This window comes from Octopus bimaculoides, chromosome 1, assembly GCF_001194135.2.
Source record: "Octopus bimaculoides isolate UCB-OBI-ISO-001 chromosome 1, ASM119413v2, whole genome shotgun sequence".
In the NCBI taxonomy this organism is placed as follows: Eukaryota; Metazoa; Mollusca; class Cephalopoda; order Octopoda; family Octopodidae; genus Octopus; species Octopus bimaculoides.
This window is the reverse complement of record NC_068981.1, coordinates 192,036,500-192,053,913: the sequence shown is the minus strand read 5'-3', so window position 1 is coordinate 192,053,913 and position 17,414 is coordinate 192,036,500. Positions and strand designations below refer to the sequence as shown.

Below are 17,414 nucleotides of genomic sequence, written 5' to 3'. Positions count from 1 at the left end.
ATATGCACAGATGTGGCTGTGTGATAAAAAAATGTTTGCTTCCCAGCCACATAGTTCTGAATTCAATCCCACTGCATGACACTTTGGGCAAGTGTCTTCTACTGTAGCCTTGTGAGTAAATTTGGTAGATGGAAACTGAGAGAAGCCTATCATATATTCTTTTATTCTTTTACATGTTTTAGTCATTTGACTGCAGCTATACTGGAGCACCACTTTAGTCGAACAAATCAAGCCCAGGACTTATTCTTTTATATCATCATCATCATCATCATCGTTTAACATCCGCTTTCCATGCTAGCATGGGTTGGACGATTTGACTGAGGACTGGTGAAACCGGATGGCAACACCAGGCTCCAATCTAAATTTGGCAGAGTTTCTACAGCTGGATGCCCTTCCTAACGCCAACCACTCAGAGAGTGTAGTAGGTGCTTTTACGTGTCACCTGCACGAAGGTGATATATATATATGTGTGTGTGTTTATATATTTTTACATGTTTGTGTCTTTGTGTCTGTATTTGCTCTCCACAAGTACAACTGGTGTTGGTATGTTTATGCCCCATGACTTAGCAGTTCAGTAAAAGAGTCTAATACAATAAGTACCAGGCTTAAGAAATGTGCTGGGGTTGATTTGTTCGACTAACATTCTTCAAGGCAGTGCCCAGCATGGCTGCAGTCTAATGACTGAAACAAGTAAAAATAAGATACAAATTCTGATTTCAGGTTTTGAAATTGTTAAAATTTATTTGATTTCCCTTAAGTGTGGACATTTACCTGACTTCCAGTTTCTCAAAATTAATGGTCAAGTTTTTTTTTTTTTTCCTATGTATGAAAGTTGTAAGGTTTATCTGAAATTCTGTAGGTGTTTGTGTGTATCTAACAGAAGTACAATATTTTTGATGTATGTTTTGTTTCTTTAATTTCCCTTACTTAATATGCTAAATATGTTGCTAAAAGCAATGTTGCTGTTGTTGGAAGAAAAGAATTTCTTTGAAGCTTGAGGGATGTGGATAATTATCTTAATCTTGCATCAGGCAATAAAGAGGTGTGCAAGTTCATTACTAATTGGCGGTGTAAAATGTAAACACTTGTGTGTTTTGGTTGATTAATACAGAAAGTGCTGAAGTAAATAATATTGAATTCAGTCTGTTTAGATAATGGAAAATAAAGGACATTTTGTAAACAGTTTTAAATGAAGCTGAGGTTGGCCAGCATATTGCAAAATTAGGTTTTAGTATTCTTGTTTGTTTATCATTAAAAATCTATTTTTCAAAAATATTTAAAATAATATCCTACAAAAATGTATCTTTTGTCAGTGGTGGGTGGGGTGGGGGTTGAGTAAAACTGATGGAAAATTGCTGTCAAAGGATCATTGGTTTGAGATAATTATTTCCATTGAAATCTGAAGTTTAAAAGAACATTTTTAAAATTATGAATACATAAATATATTTATTTTCTGTCGAAACCTGTGATTACTATTATTTTACTGGTATTTGTCCAATATATAATTTATCAATCAATGCTTCTACAAAGGAGCATAGCTTCTCACTTGTTATTTAGCTTCGTATATTTCTTTCTTTCAACCACATTTTTGATACCAACTCACCTGAGACTGCCCCTTGTTTTCTGGTATAAACTTTCTCATTTTTAATTGATGAAAATTAAAGCCTTTCATCAAAATTCCATGATAATTGGCATTAAGCACCATCTTAATGATAATTATAATTCTAAATTCTTCATTATTTTTCAAAGTCATTTGGAATGAAGGCAGTGTATGTTTACACAAATTTGGGGACAAAAGGGTTATAAGTACACCCTGAAATATGTTTACGTCTGAAATGGTATGGTTCCATTGACCAATGGTGCCTTAAATTACATTCATAAATCCAACTAACAAATCTTACATACACTGATATTGAAACCTGGTCCACAGTTACACTATTGTTGCTTCCTTTTTCTCATTGATGCAGATATTCTCACTAATTACTTGCCCTAATCAAAACTGTTTTAATTACATTCTTCAATTGTATTCTCTTGCTCTAAGCCCTTCAGTTAACATTGTGTACAAAACTTGCTTTCCAGAACCATATCAATATGAAACTCCTTTTATTTTTGCCAAATATTGACTACTAACTTTTTAGATTTCATATGAACAACAGCACTCTCAGAAGAAAACTTCTGAGTGGTCACCACCTAAACTGCTAGAAACAGCAACCAAATCTTTTAAGTTCAACCTTACTGATCTGAAAAAGTTAGGACATGTTAATTCAGTCCTATAGTTGAATGTCAGACTGGGTGGAAAAAGCTGGGGCACCTTTGACCAGATGTCAAATATTTAACCTCAGATTAGAGCAGATCTAGGATTAAACATTAACAACAGCTTCCATATCTCTGATCCCTGATGGACTTCTAGAGATGCCTAGGGTTTTATAAGAAAATTTGTAATCTTGAAATTTCGTTTCAATGTGATTCTTTCCTTTCATGCATACTAAGAGGAGACACTGAATATTTCAGTTTAGATGTGGTAGATACTGTGTTGTAGGTTTTGTTTATATGTTTTGTTCCACTGTTGTAGCAATCAACTGAGTATTTTTTTTTTCTAAAACATTTCCCCCTCCATATGAACAATACAAGGAGAAAAAAAATAGAAATTAGTGATGGTTTCTTGCTGACCAGTGTCCTCGTATTTCATTTGGTTGTATGATAACGTAACAGAGGATGTTGGAAATGGCTGAATAATACTTACAAATCAAAAGTATTTTATATTGCTGGCAATAAGATGGAAGTTATGATACTGTGAAGAGATTTAGGCGAGTGAATGCTGTTAGTATTAGAGTATTGATTGCTGGTGCAGAAAGTTTAGCAAAGAGATAAAATTAGATAGGAGATATTGGCCTTAGGGAACCATAATGGTAGTCATGTCTAGAATGCATTGAAATGAAATAGAACTGATGATTAAAACATTTGTTATCAAAATATTGTGCAACCTCATGATTATATTGATTGTATAACTCCACCCTCAGCGTTTTTCGCCCTTCTCAGTAACTCACATTATCAGCAACGTTAAATTGTATATTGTCTTGTTTCTGAAAAATTAAATATTTATTATATCCTGAGACAAGAAGCCAAAAATTGAACTCAATCTGGATAATTGCTTTTTCCTGTCTAATGTTTAGACATTTTTAATGTTATAATTAGAAATGTATCTATATGGCATATATACATGAACACATGCCCCTCACCCTCACCCCATGTGCATGTGTGCTATGCCAAGGGTAGTTTAACACTGTTTATATATTTTAATTAGAAAAATACAAATTAGAAGGAATTAATGCTTTTTAATTAAAACAAAGGCTCACAAACAATTTTTGTATGAAACTATTTCTCTTAGGCAACAACAGAAGAATAAAGACAAAACATTTGCTAGAGGTTGTTACAAAAAAGCATTAATAATAATATTTGTATCATTACATGGCTGAAGACTGTCTCTTTGGATTCACTTTGGACACATATGGCAAAAATTTCTTTTCAGTCTCATCCAGGTATTTCTTTGGTCCTTGTTCGGAACTCTTTGGTGCTTATTTTTGACTAACCTCCAGTGGAAGTTTGGGACCTTTTGTAGAGTCAGTAGGCAGTAAATACCTGGTATTTCATTTCCTGTGTATCTGCATTATAAAAACAGGTAAGGAATGCAGGTAGAGCCCCCCTCCCACTCTTGACCATAAGTTGATCTTCAGTTCATAGAGACTGTATTGATTTGAATACTACCACTGACAATATCTTCTTTTGCATCTTCAGCATTTTATATAATACTTGATTTATGAAGGCAACCATTACCTATTTGTTTTGGGAGTGGGGAAACCATTCCATTTGTGCCTTTTTCAAGTGTAGGAGTCCTTCATCTGTCAAGATAAAATCCAAATATCATATTGGCACATGTGGTTTCTGTTGGCAAAGTATTAGTGTTTCTGAAGACTGAAACTGAATATACTTTATATATATATATATATATATATATATATATATATATATATATCAAATCTTAGGTATGACTTGAAACTGCATCCAGTTGTGAGGGCCTGATTAGGGTTTTGAGGAGTGTAGAACCATCTCTTAAGCACTGTTGTCTCCAGGTTTACTCTGACCTCTCGTAGAACCTGTTAGGGTCACAGCTATGGGCTAATTAGCAGCATGTTATGAATTTACCTCCAGGAGAAGGTCAATCACAGATATTCAAATAAACCCAGGGTAGGTGAGGCCTTTCAATTCTTTTGCCACTCATCTTAGAAAAGGTAACTCCATGCAAATCCTGTATCCTGATAACTACCAGGCTTGTGGCATTTGTTGCACCAGACTAATGCAAGTTTGAAAGACATGAGAGTGGGACTGGCTTTGCACAAACCATGCTTACTATATTAATAAACCCCTGCTGCTTTGTGAAGTAATTTACTGACCATTTATAAAGGGCTAAGGGAGTAAACCCCTACAGGAAATTTTGAGTGAGGGACCCTAAGGCAGATATGTACAGTTATATTTGATTATTATCTGGCATCTTCTGCAGCTCTATGGATGTTGCAAATGTATTGACTTGTTCCTTTATGGTGAAATTGTAAGTGTTCTTGGGGCTAGGGAGTTGCTTCTAGAAACAGCCAGAACACCAATCTCCACAATACTGTTAACCAAAGATGAAAAAGGCCGACTACATTATAATGAAATGATCCCTTTTATCATATGAACAGTGATTAAAGAAGATATTTACAACCTACTTGACAGCAATAAACGTGTGTGGAGTTGTGATCAGCTAAGGTTAGTTCCTGTGTCTTTTGTCTATCAGTGGTGATTTGCTGTTATCAGCCCCTGTTTCTCTGAATTATTAGCATTGAGTTTGCATTAGCAAAGGATGACTATGATAGCATGTGCTGGCAGTCATATAAGTGACATAAAGATACTACTGTAAGATAAGTATGAATTTTGTTTGGCTTATCATTAGCTATCATAAAAAATGTGGTTGTGAATAAACTGTAACTTGACTTGGAAATGGAGTGTTATGAAAAAGATGCTGGTTTCTTTATGCTAAAAATTTCATTGAACTTATGTGAGAATACAGAAATGACGAGAGACCAATAATGAATAGACACACAGTGAATAATTACAAATCATCACTTTGCACATTTAGCTGATACTTTTTCCAGGTCTTGATGTATTTCTAGAAGGCTTTGTGACTTTTAGTTTCAGCTGTGTGCATGTACATGCTTGCATATGTTTATGAGTTAACTTTCTCTTGATAATGATTTCATGTTTACAACCACCAGACATAGTTTCTTGCAATGGGTAAAATTAAAAACTAGCACATTCAAGCTTGGGAGATTAGTGGTGGTGGTCAAAGTGTGTGTGTGTGTGTGTGTGTGTGCATGTGTCGGTATATTTGTGTGTGTGTGTGTGTGTGTGTGTGTGTGTGTGTGTGTGTGACAAAAAAGAAAATGACCATCCTGAAATACAACAATATATATAGGTGCAGGCGTGGCTGTGTGGTAAGAAGCTTGTTTCCCAACCACATGGTTCCGGGTACAGTCCCACTGCTTGGCACCTTGGGCAAGTGTCTTCTGCTATAGCCTCAGGCTGACCCGAGTGAGTGAATTTGGCAGACGGAAACTGAAAGAAGCCCGTCATATATATATATATATATATATATATTTGTGTGTGTCTGTGTTTGCCCCCCACCCCACACCATCATTTGACAACCGATGTTGGTGTGTTTATATCCCTATAACTTAGCGGTTTGGCAAAAGAGACCTATAGAATAAGTACTTGACTTACAAAGAATAAGTCCTGGGGTCGATTTGTTCAACTAAAGGTAGTGCTCCAGCATGGCTGCAGCCAAATGCCTAAAACAAGTAAAAGTATATATATAAATAAATAATGTGTGGATAGATATAGTAGGTTGCAGTGTGGCTGTGTAGTTAAGCTTGCTTCCCAACTACATGGTTTCAGGTTCTGTCCCAGTGCATGGAACCACGGACAAGTGCCTTGTACTATAGCCTGGGTTGAGTAAAGACTTGTGAATGGATTTGGTAGATATGTTTGTGTTACTTTGTCTTGATATTGTAAGATAGTTGTAAAAGTGTCATTGTTCTATAAGCAATACCAACCTTTTCTAACGTTCTACAAAAACATGTCTGGCCTTGGGGACATATTATCTTGCTTGGAAACCGGTATGAATTGGTGATAGGAAGGGAATCTTAGAGAAAATCTGCCTTAGTAAAATCTATCTGACCCAATATACACACACACCTCAACCTTTTGTTTTGGCACTGACATTTCTGCTACTCAATATTTGAAGAGATCAATGTTCTATTTTCTTTCTTTTTTATTCATTTCTCATCTCATCTTTCAAATTATTGGTTTTAATTTCTAAAATTTCTTTCGTGGCCTTCGTATTCTTTATAATTAAAAATCAGTAAGATTTTTTTTTTTAAATAAAATTCTTTTGGTTTTTAAGGTACTTGGACTTTTATTGTCAGTAAGCAACTAAAAGTAAATGTTTAATAGATTTCATATAAAGTGTGGAGGATACTGACTTTCCATATTGCAGGATCCTACAGGCTGGTTCTTGGAGTAACATGACACCAAAATAAATCATGTCATTGTTAAGTCATGAAGCCTTTTAGAACTGGAAAGGAAGAAATGAGACCAAGACTGAAGTAAATTAATTATTGTTAATACATTGGCAGTTTGGCATATCATATACTCCATTGTATGACTTTCAATAATTTTATCTTGTTTGTATTTTGACATTTTTTTCTCTTTGTCCATTTATTCTCTCCTCCTCCCCCTTATCCTCCCTTTCTATGTTGCACGCTCTCACTTTTGACTACTTCCACATTTACTTTACTTCAATAAAACTGTTGGACTCTATTGGCTTCTTAATAAATGACTTTTTAGTTACTGATTGACTGCCTTTTAAATAAGTTGACATTCTGCTCTTGTACAGCTTCTGAACTTCCAGTCCTTTAATTATACACTCATAAATTACTTAAAAAAAAAATAAAACAACAACACCCTTCCACTTTTGTTTAATGATAAATTTAGTTTTTACTTTTAGTAACTGTATTCTATAATTCTGTTAATTAATTTACACCAATTATAGTATCATTTTTGTTATAATTTTTATTTTTACAAAGGAAACTAAAGGTTGATAGTAAATTTGAAGGTTCACTGATGATCAGCATCGTCAAACTGTCGAAGTTGACCATTGATAAATCTTTGAAGTCCTTGCCAACCTTTGAAGAAATAAATTTTTATAGTGCTACACACTTGTATTGAATGATTTTTCACTTAATGTTTGAATATCTTTTTGTATAACCATACATGAGATGTTTTGCAAACAACTTGCACATGCAAGTGCTACCAATTGAGAACTGTGCATACCAGAAGCCAGCAAATGTATGGGGTCATCAGGAGAGAATGTACACCGTTTTAGGGCCTTCCTCTTGATGGCATCAATATGCACCAGTCCCCCTCACTGATATGAGGCCCCGCTTGCTAGATCAACTGGTTATCAAATAAAGCTCAATATTCTTCTAGCCATCGCTCATCGTCTCTTTTTAACCAAATCCAGTGGCTAACCTTTTCCACTGTAGTTTGGATATCGATCATGGTGGTATTTACTTTACGAAGAGTTAGGCCTAACTATAACAACAATCGTCTCACACTGTGTCCAACAAACCCTCTACATCTGACTTCGATTGGAAAATACTCCGCTTTCCAGCTTTAACATGACTTAATTCTTCTTATTTCCTTTGATACCAAGTCAGGGTTTTGTTTTCATTCTAAAAGTAGACAAAAACAGTAATATATTTAAATACATTTATGTAGAAAATTATGGAAAGAATAGATAACCATTTAAAAATTGTCTAAAAATTGCTTTTAAGTTTGTTTTGATGACTGTATGATATTGTTACAAGTCAGTAGTAGGATACTTTCCAAGTAGAATGTAAATTTTATTTTTAAAGAAATTAAAAGAAAAAAATTGTTTAGAAGAAGCACCAGTCATGAATATTTGAGTTTAAAAAAAAAAAAAACTTGAAAATACATGTTTAGCTTCCATACTTGGCAGGAATCATTTTCATACCAATCTGCACAAGACCATTACCTGGTTCTTGGATGCAAAATTGCCTGCTTTAAACCAAAATTAAAATCTTGCTTAATAATAATAATTTCATGTTAGATTTGTGTGACTGTGTGGTAAGAAGCTTGCTTCTCAACTACATGATTTTGAGTTCAGTCCCACTGCATGCCACCTTGGGTAAGTGTCTTCTATAGCCTCAAGCTGACCAAAGGCTTGTAAGTGGATTTGGTAGACAAAACTGAATGAAGCTCGTTGTGTGTGTGTGTGTGCGTTTGCCTTTGTGTTCATGCTTGTCCCCCAACACTGCTTGACAAGCAGTGTTGATGTATGTACATCCCCGTTACTTAGCAGTTCAGCAAAAGAGACTGATAGGATAAGAACTGGGGTCAGTTTGTGTGACTAAAAATTCTTCAAGGCTGCAGTCTAATGACTGAAACAAGTAAAAGATAAAGACACCAGGATTAATATTACTAATAGACCTTATAAATAATTGAAACACATAAGCAATGTAGTTAATTTATAATAATATAACAAAAGGATTGATATTTTTGTGTGGCATGATAAAATGTTTTAATATTATGTATGATTGTTATATTTATTAGATGTAAAGACGAATGAATCAACAACTTGAGTGGAAATGTGTTAGGTTTTTAATTGAAGATTGGTTTTGTTGTTTCACCTTGCTAATTAGAGTTGCAACAGCCTATCAATCACCTTCTCCATGATCAATATGCAGTATGAAAACTTTGCTGTTAAGTATTGAATAGTGATAGCGTGTATAACTTAATTTTTGAATGAGGAAATTACGTGTTAGTGCAAAAACATACATCCATTTCTAATTATCTAGTATTTTTTTTCATTAGCATTTGTGTACATTTTGGTTTCCAATTTTTGTGTTAATCTTTCTATATTTTAAATCAACGCTGAGCAGTGAGAATTAGAATGATGACATGTTCATTCTTAATATGTTCCAGCAGATTCAGATGCAAATATATACCAATTGTTATTGTATTTTGCCATTGGTGAACAACGTCTCCTTTCAGATGATTGTGTTCATAATACACTCAACTCATTGAAATAAGGACACTTTGAGACACGTGCACATGATGATTATTTATGGGTTGGCATACATCAGTATGCCTCAGCAAATAAGTTGTTTGCTGAATTCTGAATAATTTACTGAATAAGAACCTAAACTCTTGTTAGATTTCTTGGTTTGGGGTAGCTTTAAGAGAAGAGAGACACACACAACAAGATTGAAACACTAATGCCTTACTCCAGTGAATCACGCTTCATACACAAACATCACACAATCTACCCTTTAGTCTCAGAGAGAGACCATTTGAATCAGCAGAAGTAACGGCTCCCTGAACTTTCTCTAAGAGAGGATACACTACATTAAATATAAATAATAAATAATTAATGTATGCACATAATTAAATACAATATTGAATTTTCGATTAGTTAATCCACTAGCTTGATCATTGTCAAGTTGAATTGAAGCAGTAAAATATGTCATCTGAATGTATGAATGACTCAGACGTCTGTTTAATATTGGGTTAGCAGTTTCAGTATTACTTAAAGTAAAAATATATTGTTGTTTGCTTTCTTCTCTCTCTCTCTCACCTTAGTAAGATGAGGTGAAAAATATTAATTCCTGTGAAAATACAGTTATTTCAACTTGAGACTTTTAGATGTTTATATATTAACTATTTTGTTGAATAAGCTGAAGAAATGTATTCTTTGTCAAATCAGTTAAGTTGCTGAGAGATTTTAATTAGATGAAATCCTCAGTTAACGTGTTTTTTTCATGCTGGCATGGGTTGAACAGTTTGACAGGATCTAATGAGTTGGAGAAAACTGTATTGAGCTCCAATGTCTGTTTAGTCATAATCTCTACAGCTGGATGCTCTTCCTAATGTCAAGCATTTTATGGAGTATACTAGGTGCTTTTCTTGTGATGCTAGCACTAGTGAGACAAAGAAAGACCCCTCAATTGAGTGGAGTTGTAGCTTTGTGCCAGGTGTTGAGAGGCTAAAGTATGACAGAGGGACAGACAAAGTTGACTTCCTTATAGGGCTACCTTGCATTATTCAAGGGTGGGAGTAACTGGAAAGAAGACAATGATGGTGGTGATGAAGGGTCAGAGCATAGTCTCAAGGTACAAGAAAGTGAGTATTCAAGAGGATATGGACTTAAGATGAGGTGTTGGTGTATAAGTTCATAGAATTTGGAAGGTTGGGTCAGTTTCAGTTAATTGAATAATTATTGTTTAAAGTAACAACGATAATCATATGGTTGTGAAGTGAATTTCTTAACTACTCAGCCATGCCTGTGCCTGCCCCCATCCCCCTCCACACAGAGGTTCCAAGTTTGTTCCCATTGCATCGCATCTCAAGTGTATAGAAACTGTATAGAAGCTCATAAGTTGAATTGCACATATAATTCAAAGGTCTTGCCTTGTCAACGTCTTGTGCTGATGCCACCTGAGAATTTTGTTAAGTTTTCATGTATTCATGGAATACTCATCCACTTATTAATTCAATGAGCCTAGTAGCCCAGGTGGACAAATAACTCAAAAACTTCTGCTCGGGTATTCTGAGACCCATTGCTTGTGCGTGTGTCACACATGCATGCATGCATGTATGTGCGCATGTGTGTGCCTATGTTTCAAGAGAGAAATTCATGTTTTTTTTTTTGTTTTACTTTGTAGATAACAACACTGGTAAACCATAAAGAAAAAACTAAAGTATCAGAGAAGACACTGCGAGTATTAGTACAAGTTGGGCAAGTTGTGAACCGGGCTGTAGGAAAGTTTGTGTCTGTTGGAGAGTCTATAGCTGAAGAAAACCCTGAGATTAAAAATGAAATGTGTGAAGCATGTCAAGAGGCAAGGCAGGCAGGTAAGTTATCCTCTTTGAATTTCACCCACACATCCTGGGGCTCTTTTATTGCTTCTACCTTCTGGGTCACATTGTCTTTTGTTATCACTTTATTTTTTTTGCCTTGAATAATATACAGGCTTATCTTTGAATACAAATTACCTTTATGGGGATAAGAGGAACACATGATAGGGATAAGTAATCAACCTCTATTATTCACTCCCTGTCATGTGTCCCTCTTATTACTCAGTCATTCTCTTTCATGCCTCTGGCAGCCATGCATTTCTCTCTTTGTAAAGAGGTTTGTTTGTGAGTAAAGATGTAGGGTCCTGAGGTCTCTTTAGTCATGACAAGGATACAATTACCATCTCTAATGTTGATGTTATGAAAACTACACACCCAGTACACTCTGTGAATTGTAAGGTTGTGAGTAGCCTTTAGTCTTGTTGAAGACATGGCACCTCTCTAATGATGCTGTGAAAAACACCCTGATAAAAACTCAAACATGGTTGGTGTTAGGAAGGGCATCAGAGTGTAGAAATCAAACCATAAATGAAACACGAGTTGTAATCCTCAAGCCATTTAAGTGAACTGGAACCATGAATATGTACTGACTCTGTCTGTGGTGATCCATCCAACCCATACCACCATGGAAGTTGGATATAGAATGATGGTGGTGAAGATAAGACTTATGTCAAAACAAAAGTCCTCTCTTTCTAGATGGGTCTTGTTTGTTTGTTTATTTTACTGATGACTTCATTGATAAACAGGGAAGGAATATTCAGTGTTGCTTATAGAAAACATGTTGAATTTCAATTAAGCAAACTTTTATTATAAATTTTTCATTATAAAGTTCTAGTCAAGCACTTGCAAGATGTCAATGTGAAATCATCATTGGGTGATATTCATCTCTTAACATGTGGTCTGACTTTGTTTACATTGTGTTGTCATACTTTATTAACCTTCTTCATACCAACTTGCCCAACACCACCCCTGCTTCTATGCCACAAATTTTCTGTTTTAAAGGAATCATCATCATCATTTAATGTCCACTTTTCATGCTGGCATGGCTTGGACGGTTTGACTGAGGACTAGCAAGCCAGTAGGCTGCACCAGGCTCCAATCTGATCTGGCATGGTTTCTACAGCTGGATGCCCTTCCTAATGCCAACCACTCCGACAGTGTAGTGGGTACTTTTTACGTGCCACCAGCATAGGAGCCAGTCAGGTGGCACTGGCATCGATCACATTTGGATGGTGCTTTTTATGTGCCACTGGCACAAGGAGCCAGTCAGGTGGCACTGGTATTGATCCACGCTCAAATGGTGCTTATTACGTGCCACCAGCATGGGTGCCAGTCAGGTGACACTGCCATCAGCTACGACTATGATTTCGATCTCACTTGACTCAATAGGTCTTCTCAAGCACTGTGTATTGCCCAATGATTCAAGGGTACTTTTAAATGGGCTGGTTATGTGACACTGGTATTGGCCTTGGCTGTGATCTCACTTTGCTTGCCGGGTCTTTTCAATCACAGCATATCTCCAAAGGTCTTAGCGTCTTGCCATTGCCTCTGTGAAGCCCAATATTCAAAGGTCAGCCCAATATTCAAAGGTCATGCTTCACCACCTCATACCATGTCTTCTTGTGTCTACCTCTTCCATGGGTTTCTTTCACTGTTAGGTTGTGACACTTCTTCACACAGCTTTTCTCATCCATATGCAGTATATGACCACACCACATCTGATGCTTCTTATGTCCAACATTTCTCTCAGGGCACTTACACTCTGTCGTGTGTGTGCACTGACATTACACATCCAGCGGATCATACTAGCTTCATTTCTTTCAAGCCTATGCATATCCTCAGCAGTCATGGGCCATGTTTCACTGTTGTGTAGCATGGCTATTTGCACACAGGCATCATACGGTCTGCCTTTCACTCTAAGTGAGAGGCCCTTTGTTACCAGCAGAGGTAGGAGCTTTCTGAACTTTGCCCAGGCTATCCTTATTCTAGTAGCTACACTCTCAGAGCATCCACCCCCATTACATACTTGGTCGCCTAGGTAACGGAAGCTATCAATTACTTCTAGTTTCTCCCCCTGGCATGTGATGGAATCTGTTTTCTGTACATCTTTGGTGTTTATTGCCCCTGTGCATCTGCCACACACAAAAACTATCTTCTCGGTTAACCTTCCTTTGAATCTAAATAAAAACTTTCCACTGAAATTTCATGTTAATTTGTTCCAAACATTAGATTGATATTGGACAGTTATTTGAAGAAATTCTTTGCTATTTTCAAAATTGAAACAGTATTTAAAAAAAAATATGGTAACAAAAGGGCTAAATATTCTTCACCTTTTGCTTAAAACTGTATATTTGAGCTTAAAATCAATCACTTTGTTACCAGGTCACTTTCTTATTTTTAGGGGTAGGGGTGATGGAGAGTGGCATATGACTACATTGATGTTTATTAGCAGAAAAAATCTGTGTGTGAAAGTTTCTGTGATTTGTCAATACAAGAAAAAAGAAAATATGAATTAATGGAATCTTTCAAGATTTCAATAACATGATATTGTTTTTGTCTTGTATTAAAACTTCTCTCTTTCCTTTAAAAAAAATACCATTAAAGAAAAACAAAATGGACCCCCAAAAAAACTCAACGAATAAAACTAAGCAGTAATAAAACGAAGTAAATAGTAATATATATCTAGTGTTAATATCTATTTTCGTGGATAAGTAATTTTTCTTAGTCTATGATGTAATATTCATTTGTTAGGTTTTAAAATTGTATTTCAAACATGATGATGATGATGATGATGTGGTCCCACTAAGGGTCACAGCTATTACAAGGGAAATAATCATATCTCCATAATTTGAAGCAGCATTAGACGATTGAAATTATGGAATGAAAAGGAAAAAGTTGGAGAGAATTCGTATATTTTTCTTTTTGCTTTTTGTTTACCTGATAGGAATTTCTCCAGTTTTTATTTCTTTATCTATTTATCTTCATGTTCTCTGAACCAGTGTCAGTTAGTTGTGATTTACCTTTGTTTGTAGATGTTACAACTAACACCAAACTATACAAACTCTAACCAAAATTATTCACTCAGATGTTTTTTTCTTTGTCAAACACATTTCTCACACTATTTTTTTTTGTGCATTTTTACAATTTTAATGTTTTGTTTTCTTAGAATTAAAAGAATATGAATTCTATTGATTAGTTATCTTTGACACCAATCTTTCATGCACACTCTCTCTCTCTCTCTCTCTCTCTCTCTCTCTCTCTCTCTCTCTGTTGTTTTGTCACTTCCTTTTTATCATTTTCTCTCTCTCTCTCTCTCTATTCTCCCTCTCTCTTACCTCTCTCCCCAACTTACTCCCTCTCTCTTTTAATATCTTTTTTCTGAAATCTCAGCTTCCCACTCTCTTAATCTCTTACATATTCTCTCACTTACAATCTGTTCTATTCTCCCTCATCACTTACATGTTCTTTCTCTTTTCTTTTTCTTTATTGCTTTTCATCACATACACACCATACACACTCTCTCTCTCTGATCACACGCACAACACACATTCTCTCTCTCTCTCTCTCTCTCTCTTCATCATGCTCTCTCTCTTTTCATCACACACACGCACACACTCTTTCTCTCTCTCTCTTCATCACACATTCTCTCTTTCTCTTCTTCACATACATTCTCTCTTCCTTCTTCACACACTCTTCATCACACATTCTCTCTATCTCTCCCTTCCCCCCTCCTTTCATCACACACATTCCCTCTTCATTACATATATGCTCTCTGTCTGTCTGTCTGTCTCCCTCCACTCATCACACAATCCCTCTCTCTCTCCAATTCACCCCTCAATATTCATATGCTATTTCTAACATCTCCACTCCTTTTTCATTCTGAGTATTTATAGGATCAAATAATTATTTTTCTTAATTAAAATCAGTTTTATGAACACTTCTAAATGAAGTTAACTAATCGTTTTTATCAAAAGTAATCTGATCAAACCTGGTCATTGTTCGTTTATTGCAAAAGAGTCTTCAATTAATTGGTAATGTCTTTTAATGAAGCAGTCTTTCTGAAGAATATTCTCATCAAAATACTGTTAAGTTGTTCTTTTGACCAAATTTGTTATTTCTTCGTTGTATAAAAACAATACAAGATAATAAAAAAAATCAATAACTACCCATCTTTCATGTGCGAAGTAGACTCAAGTTGTGGCTATAAATGACTGCACACACGTGTGTGTGTAATAATAATGTTCACTTTTCTATGCTTCCATGAATTTGAAGAAACTTGAGGCTTGTCTGTCTGTCTGTATGCACACAATGACTCTTGCAGGGTTAATACTGTTGTATTTCTGAGTAATTTGTCAGAGGATGATGACTAAATATGCCAGGATGCAACAGTTCTAGTCATGTAAGGCTCAGTTATTAAATAAATTTACCCTCTATTTCATTAATTTTTTTACTTTGTGGTTCACCCTGACTGTAACAATCTCCAACCACAATGTGTGTGTGTGTGTGTGTGTGTGTGTGTGTGTGTGTGTGTGTGTGTGTGTGTGTGTGCGTGCGTGCGTGCGTGCATGCACGCACATGTATGTGTAATCAATTTAACATCCACTTTTCCATGCTTTTATGGGTCAGATGGAATTTGTTGAGTAATATTTTCTGCACCCTGTTGCCCTGTTTCCAGGTGTGTGTGTGTGTGCATGCATGTGTCTAAAGTCTCCAGCTGCAGTTATTCACATGTGGAATACAAACATGGAGTAGCAAGTTTTCTTAAATTTATAAGCTTTATTTTGATGATTGTGTCTGGAAACTTTGCAAAACTGACCATTAAGATTGATGTGGTTGATGTTCTGCTTAAACTTGATGGTTGTGGAAAAGAAAAAACAAACATAGTCAGAAGGATAGCAGTTCCAGAGATGATGATATTCTGAAGAGGAAGGATTGGGAATGTGGTTAGTGTAGAACCTCTGTGAACTTAATACTAAGCTGGACTTAGATAGAGCTAACCTGGGGAATGAACCTGTCAGTTTGCTAAATGGCTTAATACTAAAAAGTGAAGGAAGTAAAAGTCTGTGTTGTGTATGTGTCTTTGTCTGTGTGTCCCTGCGTGCCACTCTCATGTGTGTCCTTGTATGATCCCCCCCGCCACCCCACTTGTCTTGTTTTCCTGAGCGTGCCCCTCTCATGTATGTCCCGCCTGCTTGTGTATCTGTCTGTACCTGTTTGTGTGTTAGAGAAAAGAGATGGGTGGGGAATAGGAAAAAAAAAAAAAATTTTTCTGTAAGATTTCCTTTTTTTTTAAGCATCTGGTATAATATATATAAAAAAAAATTGTATATCTAACTGTTAACCCAATTTCAGATGGAATAAACAATGTATGAAAGAAAAAAAAAGAAATGAATAGTCTATGGGCAGTGTTTGTTATTTCAATTTAATTAGAATATGGTAGAGGAGTAAGAGATTATGTGAGCGGATAATGAATGGAAACACTAGGGGTAATGCAACTTGGGAAGTTTGCAATGAATTTGGAAGGGGTGTGTAGTTGGGATGTAGCTTATAACTTTTCAGAAAGCAAAGTCATGTGAGGCCAGTGTTAGATTTCATGTAACAGAATTCAAATATTTAGAGATTAACACAAATAGCTACAGTTATTGGAATATTTGTAAGTTACTGAAATAATATCTAATGTTTTCTTTCTAACCCTAAATTATTGTCGCAGTATTTTGCTTTGGTGTTTGAATATTCCATGGTCTGGTTATTTTCTAGTTTGGTCATTGTAACTGTCTCAGACTATCTGAATGTTTTCTATAAGCATGGTCTGTATTGTATTATTTATTCAATATAACCATTGTACTTATAAATTTCTTGATAATTACAAACAATATAATGTATTTGTGTGTTTGTTATATATTTACAGAAACTATTGAAACTGGAACTACTCCCTCTCTTTCTTCCAGCCTCCTCTGACTTATTCTTCAAATGAAACAGTTCTACAGACAGTTACTACATTTAATAGTCATTAAAAAAATCAAGTCTGTCTGCCTGCTTATACCTATCCATTCATCCATCCATCCATCCTTTCCTCCATCCATCTATCCATCTGTCTGTCCATCCACCCATCCATCCACCTTGAAGGGGAAGTGTAGTGGTCATGATCTTTTTGAGAGTCTCCAAGACTAGCAGGAAGGAGGAAATTATATTCAGACTGGAGAGAAGTAGTGCTGATACTTAAAATTGAGTAGATACCCAAGTGCCAGACGAGGTGTTAAACTGGGCAACTTCTCTCTCTCTCTCTCTCTTTCTCTCTCTCTCTCTCTTTCTCTCTCTCTCTCTCTCTCTTTCTCTCTCTCTCTCTCTCTGTCTCTCTCTCTGTCTCTCTCTCTGTGTCTCTC

General features: G+C 35.7%; 1 protein-coding gene across 3 annotated transcripts in view; it reads left to right on the top strand.

Moving 5' to 3' along the window:
* LOC106877594 (alpha-catulin) overlaps positions 1-17,414 on the top strand; it is a 329,504-nt gene that overhangs the window by 152,262 nt on the left and 159,828 nt on the right. For all 3 annotated transcript variants that reach the window (XM_052973445.1, XM_052973457.1, XM_052973451.1), the window contains one exon: positions 10,839-11,028. In XM_052973445.1, the coding sequence (XP_052829405.1) occupies positions 10,839-11,028 (190 nt within the window). The remainder of the gene's footprint in view (positions 1-10,838; positions 11,029-17,414) is intronic.